This window comes from Chrysochloris asiatica, unplaced genomic scaffold, assembly GCF_000296735.1.
Source record: "Chrysochloris asiatica unplaced genomic scaffold, ChrAsi1.0 scaffold00288, whole genome shotgun sequence".
In the NCBI taxonomy this organism is placed as follows: Eukaryota; Metazoa; Chordata; class Mammalia; order Afrosoricida; family Chrysochloridae; genus Chrysochloris; species Chrysochloris asiatica.
In genome coordinates this window covers 599258-607989 of record NW_006408806.1, presented here as the reverse complement: position 1 = coordinate 607989, position 8732 = coordinate 599258, and the positions used below count along the sequence as shown (strand labels likewise).

At 40.1% G+C, this 8732-nt stretch overlaps 1 protein-coding gene across 1 annotated transcript in view; it reads right to left on the bottom strand.

Moving 5' to 3' along the window:
* PDE5A (phosphodiesterase 5A, cGMP-specific) overlaps positions 1–8732 on the bottom strand; it is a 283278-nt gene that overhangs the window by 102089 nt on the left and 172457 nt on the right. Inside the window, exon 12 of the mRNA XM_006874591.1 lies at positions 2105–2251. Coding sequence (XP_006874653.1) covers positions 2105–2251 — 147 coding nt within the window. The remainder of the gene's footprint in view (positions 1–2104; positions 2252–8732) is intronic.

Sequence of the window (8732 nt, the reverse complement as noted above, 5' to 3'; positions counted from 1 at the left end):
CCACCATAAGAGTGAAGTCTACAGACATTAATTTCTTATTTTCTCCCAAGAGTGAGTAATATAACGATCGGTTAAATTCAAGAAAGAATTAAATTCAGGACTCCTAGTAAATGCCACTATATTGGCCTTAGTTTTTATGCCTCACAGTGAGGACTGGGAGATCAGGAATAACTCATCACTGGAAGGTATACCCAGGACAGTGCTGGGTACATAGTATATTTTAATACATTTTCATTGCAGGAATTAATCAATGCTAAGGAGTCCTGGTGTGGCTCTGTGGGTTAATGCGCCAGACTTCAAAGCCATTTGAACTACAAGGTTGGTGGTTCAAGCTCACCAGTCACTCCTTGGAAACACTATACAGGGTCGCTGTTGGTCAGAACTGACTTGACAGCATGCAACAACATAACAAAAGGCTTAAGACATTTAAATTTCCTGATCAGAAATTGGAACCAGGAGACAGATATTGAACTGACCAGAAGAGAGACGTTCAAAGGCAAGATTACATAATTTCTTGAAAGTCTCCCTTAGTCTGATGTTATATTCCTACATATAACCAAAACCCACTGCCACTGTGTTGATTCCAACTCACAGCAACCCTTTATATAGAGTTTCCGAGGTCATAAATCTTTAATGGAGCAGAAAACCTTCTCTGTCTCATATGGAGCAGCTGGTGGTTTTGAACTATTGACCTTGCAGTTAGTGGTCCAGCGGTAATCCTATAGTGCCACTAGGGATCCTTATATTCCTACATATTGTTGCTGTTAAGTGTCGTTGAGTTGGTTCCAACTCATAGCAATCCTGGATAGGGTTTCTGAGGAGCGGCTGGTGAGTATTCCTTCATAGCCACTATGAAACAATAGATTTCCTGGATATCTCCAAAATGATATTAAAAGTTATTATGTTGAGTCTTGGCACTTTCTGAGAATAAGAATAACCACTGAGGCTAAAATCAGTTCTGTTCTTTGCATTGGGTCAGCATGTTGTTCCAACCAAGAGCGTGGCCTCACACTGAGAGCCCTTACTTTCTCAATTCCAAACACTGTTATCATAAACTTTACTGTATATTGTAATGCTTATTGCTACAGTCAGATCGTGTTACAGCTTTGCTAAAAATTCCTTAGTAAATCACCATTGTTTCTGGGATAAAATCCAAATTCTTTTACATGGTTGACAAGACTCTGTATTATTTGCTCCTTGTTGTTAGGTAATGTGCTGGATTGCAAAGCCTGCTTGAGCTGCAAGGCCAGTGGTTCAAGCTGACCAGCCGCTCCTCAGAAAACCTACACAGGATCACTATGGGTCATGAACATTGCATGGCAAGCATACCTTACTAGTGTCGTTGCTCCCCCATATATCTATCTACTGATTGGCTAAAAATTAGGGGCCATAGTCTTGACACAAGGTAGTAGTCTTTTTAATAGTTTGAAAATTTTTTTTAAAAATCTGGGGTTTGCATTAAGTGATGGTATATGTTCTGAGTTACACCGTGCAGCTATAACAGTGGTGGCTATGACAAACCAAAATATATTTTCTCACAGTTTAGTGTAGTTTTGTAGGGTAACTGCAAGTTCACTAGTTCAAATTCACCAAGCACTCTCAGAAACACTATACAGGGTGGCTATGAGTTGGAACCGGCACACACCACCACCACCACCCACCAAGATGCTAGAAGTCCAAATTCAGGGAGTGGGTCCTAATGGAATCTTTCTTCCTCTGCCTGTTTTGGGTGAAGTTTCTTGTCTCTTCAGCTTATTTCTTAGTTTCTTGGAGATCTCCAGGTGTTGTGGTGTCTATTTTATCCTTCTTACTGTTGGACTGTTTAGTCTCTTTTACATGAAAAGAGATTGACTCAAGATATCTCTTATGAAATTCATGCCTCATTAATACAACAGACAATCCATTCCCAAATGGGATTTAAACACAGGCACAGAAGTTAGGATTTACAACACATACATTTGAGGGACGTAAGTCAATCAAAGCGCAAGAGTAAATTAATTATTGAAACTTAAAAAAATTCTTGCTTCATATTTGCATTCAAAACGAATTATTTCTTACACACACACACACACATTTTTCCAAAAGGTCAACACTGCATTCCTACCTCATGTTTCATCTGGAAGTTCTGCACAAGGTTGAGGTCAGTGAACATCCGAATTGTACATAGTGCTGTTTCCAGATCGGACAGCTCAAAGTCACTGAAGCTGAAGTCAGTAATTCTAAGGGTCTGAGCAGATGGTACCACAGCAGCCTTAGGTAAGTTGAGAAGAAGAAAATGAAATAAAACTGTTAATTCAAGCAGCAGTGATTCCCAAAGCTTTCTAACTTTGCTACAATAAAATATCAGAATCTGTTTAGTAGCTATTTTTTTTTCTTCTTTTTAACGTTGTGTATAGGAATTGCTCCCATTTTAATCTTTTAAACTGAGATATATGGGGGTAACTAATGTGGTTCTTGGTAGAGTAGGTAGAGAAGGGAGGGTGTACTCTCTAAGACTGTCGACTAGAGCAGTTAGAGGCATGAAGGCTCCTGATGATCTTCTCTTCTCATACCTCCAGCTGTGGGTTAATGCACTAGACTTCAACACTGATTTGAACTACAAAGTCAGAAGTTCCAACTCACCAGTTGCTCCTCAGAAAACCTATATAGGATCACTATGGGTCAGAACCAACCTGACGGCACTTAATAACAACAACAGGTTTATTTATTCAACAAATATTTATTGAACAATTATTCTGGTTCTACACCAGTGCTGTTGTTAAGTGCTGTGGAGTCGGTTCTGACTTGTAGCAACCCTGTATATGCTTTCCAAGGAGTGGCTGGTGGGTTTGAGTTGCTGACCTTGTGGTTAGCAGTCCAGTGCTTATTCTACAATGCCATATCAGGACTGCCACATCCAGTGCTATAGACTAGTAATAGACTGAGCAGACTAGTAATAATGTCCTAACCAATTTACATTTAATTCTTAGTAGATGCTCTCGCGCCATTATTCAAGTACATGCTGTGGAATTACCTTACAAAAAAGCAGTCCCTCCTCATTGTATAAAGGTCAGGTCCTGAGAGTAGTCTTTGACTTTTACCCCGACTGCCTAGGGGGATTGCCCACAGACTGATACAAATCCTAGAACACAGAGAGGCTCAGAGGAGGCCTCCTGAAAGCTAGGACCAGGAGGGGAGTGTATCCTTGGAGCACAGAGGACTTGTATGTGAAAGTCTGAGGCCGGGTCAACCTGCAACAGTGATGGAAGCAGCAACTGTGATGGTACTAGAAGAGCCGGAGCCAGTGCACAGGTCCAAACAGGGCAGCAGAGTGCAAAGACTGAATGCTGGTCAACAGCTGTAACGTCCTGACAGATGATTGCCCACAGAGCAAGGACTGTCCAAGAGCTAGCGGGCAGGTGCTGGAAGCTAGCTAAGAGTAGCAACCTATTGGCTGACAGTGGATCCTGCTACATAACACCACCGAAAAAGTTTCCTGATGAAACTGAAGAATGAACTAAGAATGAAGATTATTTTCCTGGAAGGCTAAGTATGTTTCCTTTGAGACATAAGTGTGCCCCATTGAGAGGTTGAGAACTCATGTGAGGAAGCCTCCTGAACGTCACCCTATGCACATCTTCATTTCTGTTGATACACTTCTCTGTTACATTAAAGCTGGTGTTTCTGTGATTTCTCTATAACCAATGTAATGAATTATCAAACTCGATAGGAAAAGAGTGCCAAAGGGTGAATAGTTGGTATCAGCAATGGTGGAAAAGTTAGAGAATGAGAGTGTATTTGACCTCTGCCTCATAGGAACCAACTTGGTGCTGATTTTTATACTCAGAGTCATTATTTTACCATGGAAGCCCACCTTATTCAGGAATGGACATAGGCTTCCATCCAGGCAAGCCATCTTGCTCTCAGATTTGACACAATCCCTACTCTGGAGCCTAAGAGAACCTGTTTTTTATACTTGTTCCACCTAAGCCTGATCCTAAGAGGCACTTGGAGATTCTGATTCAGTAGTTCTGGGAGTTTAGTTTTGTTTTTTAGGAAAGAAGCTGCTTTTGTAATTAACAACCTTGGTTTTGATTTTTATAATCATTTAAGTATAGTGTTGATGTTGTTATTAAGTGCTGTTGAGTCATTTTTGACTCATATCAACCCTGTATAGGATTTTGGAGGAGTGACTGGTGGGTTTGAACTTCTGACCTTGTGGTTAGCAATACTGTGCTTATCCAATAGTACCACACAAGGAAAATACCCCAAATTCCTTCAAATAAGTACTTTACCCAACCCATGGTATTTTCATTCACCTCGTATACATGTGAAAGTTGGACAATGAATAAGGAAGACTGCAGAAGAACTGATGCATTTGAATTATGGTTTTTGTGAAGAATATTGAAAATACTATTCAGTGCATGAAGAACAAACAAATTTGTCTTGGAAGACGTACAGCTAGAATATGTACTTACAGAAGTAAGTACTTTCTTAAAAGCGAAAATGGCGAGACTTCGTCTCTCATTCTTTGGACATGTTCTCAAATGGACCAGTCCCTGGAAAGGGAAATCATGCTTGGAAAAGTGGAGGTTTCCGTGAAAAAGAGAAAAGACACCAACAAGATGGACTGACTGACTGACAATGGCAGCAAGCATGGGCTCAAATGTATCAACAACTATAAGGATGGTACAGAACTAGAGAGTATTTCTTTCTGCTGTACATAAGGTCACTATGAGTTGGAACCAACTGAAAGGCACCTAATAACAACTTTTCCATCAATTACCTTTGTACCCTCTGCTTCTACTTGCAAAGTACCCCCATGCTCTTTAACTGACCGACAGACTCCTTAAAGGCATAGTTCCCATCTAAAGATGGATTAAATTCCCTCTGATCTGGCCTCACTCTGTTGTTGTTGTTAAGTGCCATCCAGTTGGTTCCAACTCATAACAACCTTGTCTAGGGCTTCCGAGGAGCAGCTGGTGAGCTTGAGCCACACCTTGTGGTTCAAACCGACCTTGGAGTCCAGCACATTAACCCACAGCACCCATCAAATCAGTTCTGACACACAATAACCATGTACAACAGAGTAAAACACTGCCTGGTAATGTACCATCCTCACAATTGTTGATATGTGTGAGCCCCTTGTTATGTCATTCCTTAAAGAGTGACTCTCTACTTTACCAAGCATATGCCCTTCTCCAAGGACTGCTTCCTCCTGATAATATAAAAAGAAGTCTCACCATTCACCTTAATAAGAAGCATTCTGGCTGTATTTCTTCCAAGAAAGATTTATTTGTTCTCTGGAAATATATTCAGTATTTGCCAATATCATAATTCAATTGCATCAATTCTTCAGTCTTCCTTATTTAATGTCCTGTTCTCATATGCATATGAGGCAACTGAAAAACACATGGCTTGGGTTAGGTGCACTAGTCCTCAAAGTGACATCTTTGCTCTTTAACACTTTAAAGAGGTCTTTTGAAACAGACTAGTCACTGTACAATATGTCGTTTGATTTCTTTGCTGCTTCTATGGGCATTGATTGTGGATCCAAGTAAAATGAAATGCTTAACAACTTTAACTGTTTCTTCATTTATTATGACATTGCTTTTGCGTCCAGTTGTGAGGACCACTGTTTTCTTTATGTTGATATATAATCCACATTGAAGGCTGTAATCTTTGGTTTTCATTAAGCAAGTGCTTCAAATCTTCCTCACTTTCCACAAGCAAGGTTGTGTTATTTACATATGTTGTTGTTGTTAAATGCCATCGACTCAGTTCCGACCCATAGCGACCCTGTATAGAGTTTCCAAGAGGGAGGTGGTAAGCTTGAACCACCAACCTTGCAGTTCAAACAGCTCTGCCATCTGGCGCATCAGTCCACAGCGCCACACCAGGACTCTTGTTGACATGTATTGTTGTTAAGTGTCGCAGAGTCAATTCTGACCCATAGTGACCCTGTATAGGGTTTCCAAGGAACAGCTGGTGAGCTAGAACCACTGACCTTGCAGTTAAAATGACTTTGCAGTCTGACACATTAGCCCACAGTGCCACACCCGGACTCCTATTTACATGGAGCAGGCTGTAAAGGAATCTTGCTCTATTTGTTAATATAAATCTTTATTAAATAAACAAGTTGGGTTTAAACCCTGACCTTGCAATTAGCAGCCCAATTCCTAACCTACAGAGCCACCAGGGCTCCTTAATGAGGAGGAAAGAAAAATCCCATTTCCTTAGTTCAATCTGAGTCAACTAGTTATGTATTTAAGAATTCTAAAGCTTTCTGGGAGGTGAAGCTTATGAACCTGAGTTGGAATACTGGAGACCTGGTAAATGACTTAGTTCTAACTTGTTTGGTTCAGTGCAGTATTTTAAAAACTAACCAAATTTGTTGTTGTTACATCAAGTTGGCTCCAACTATGGTGGCTTCCTGTAGAATAGAACAAAACACTGCCTGATCTTGCACCAATCGATGTTTGCGTCTATTGTTTTGGCTATCATGTCAAGCCATATCACTGAGCATTTCCTGCCTTTCCATTTTACCAAACATGATGTCCTTTTCTAGCGATTGGTTTTTCCTGATTGAAGACGTGTCTGAAAAGTAAGCGAGATTAAGTCTCACCATTCTCGCTTCTAAGGAGCATTCCAGTTGTATTTCTTCTGTGATTGATTTGTTCATTCTTTTGGCACTTCATATTATATCCATTATTCTTTGCCAACATCACAATTCAGACATAGAACAACTGTGAATGCATCAGTTCTTCTATCTTCTTTTTGCATTGTCCAGCTTTTATATGCATATGAGGCAAGTGAAAAGACCATGGCTTGAGTCAGGTGCACCTCAGTTGTCAAAGTGATATGTTAGTTATACTGGTCAAAACTTGGATGAATTTAACCAAATAATTTTGTTTCCATAGTCCCTGAAACACCAGGTCAGTTGAGTTCCAATTCCCTGGAAGCCACACCTGACTAAGGAGAGGAGCCCCGGCTCACTCAGAATGAGCAGAGAATGCAGAATTCTACCAAAATTCCCTGCTATGCCACTACAGGCATCAGAATTTGCAGGAATCCCCTCCTACTTGGTCCACCCTCTTGACCATTCATCCTTCCAGTAATTTTTAGAATGCTTTAGTTAGATGCAGCTGAAATGTTTCCCAAAGAGAAGAGGCTTTAACCTGGTGTGAGACAGAAAGGAGAAAAAAAAATGAAGAAATCTGAACTAGGCTTCTTCTCTTACTTTATTGTTTCTTCTTGACTCATTCCAAATCCCTAGTTTTCCTATGAGTATTCGAATATCACAATCCTGCTTTACATCATCTTTTTTGAAGCAAAAAGGCCAACATGATAAATTTACTGGAGTACTTTAGAGCCTCCCCACAAATCTGAGGACCCTTGCATACACTTTTTCTCATTCTGGCCTTCAGATTACATCTATATATACCAGACTCATGTATATAGCAAGAATCATTTTCCCCAGACTAAAATTCACAAAATGCATTCTGGTAAGTCAGTTCCACAGGCTAAAGTGTGGGCAGAAAGAGGGGAAGAAAAGAGGAATTGAAATGTTTAGATAAATAGTTTCTTTGTTTATTCCAGTCACCAACATCAGAAAGGGAACAGTCAACACAAGTGGAACTGGAACTCAGAAGTGTGGAGTTGGGAATAAACCACCTTTTAACTCAAAGCAGATAACAGCTGCTTTAGTTAAACACATTGTACACTACAAAGGGGAACAGATGTTTTTTCCTTAGGGCATTATTATTCTTACAACAGGACGTTTTCCTTCTTTCCTTCCACAAAGGATCTTTTAATGTCTCCAGGATACAAAGGAGCCATCATAGCTTGTTTTTCTCTCCATTATATACAATGAGTCCCAAACTTTCTCTATTAAAAGAATACAGGCAGTCCTTGGCTTACAAATGTCCTGTCCAGAATGCTATGTAAATTTGACCTCATGCTAATAAAACTGAAGCAAGTCCTACTCACAAATCCATCATTACAATTACCTTCATAATGAAAATGTTTTAAAAGAGGGATTTGAGCCTTTTCTTGAACTAAAACCAAACCAAAACTAAACCTACTGCTGCCAAGTTGACTCCAACTCACAGTGACCCTGTAGGACAGAGTAGAACTACATTATAGGGTTTCTAAGGTGTGGTGCCATTGGACAAGCTCTCGACCTCAAGGTTGGGTTGAACAGCAATGTCAGTGGTTCAAACTCACCAGCCACTCCTCAGAAACCCTATACAGGGTCACTGTGAGTCAGAACCGACTTGGCAGAACTTAATAACAACAACCACCTTGATGGAAACAGGCTGTCCTGTCTTCCCCCCACAGAGCAGGATAAAATAGACTGCACTAAATGGACAGATAAGTCAATGGACTATAAGGCAACCTCAAAGAAAATTAACACTTCACAACATACCAAGAGAATGAGAATCCAAGCAGAATATGAAAACGTTAAAACTATGAGGAAACTCACAAGAAAGAACACAAAAATCATGAATTCAACAGAGAAAGACAAACAGAACAAAGAAGCAGCAACACCACACAAAAAACAAATTCAATGACAGCAACTAATCAATACCTGTCGATAATTACACTGAACGTAAATGGATTGAACGCTCCTGTTAAGAGACGAAAGGTGGCAGAATGGATAAGAAAACAAGATCCTTCAATATGCTGTCTGCAAGAGATGCATCTCATACACAGAGACAGAAACAGATTAAAAGTGAAAGGATGGGAAAAAA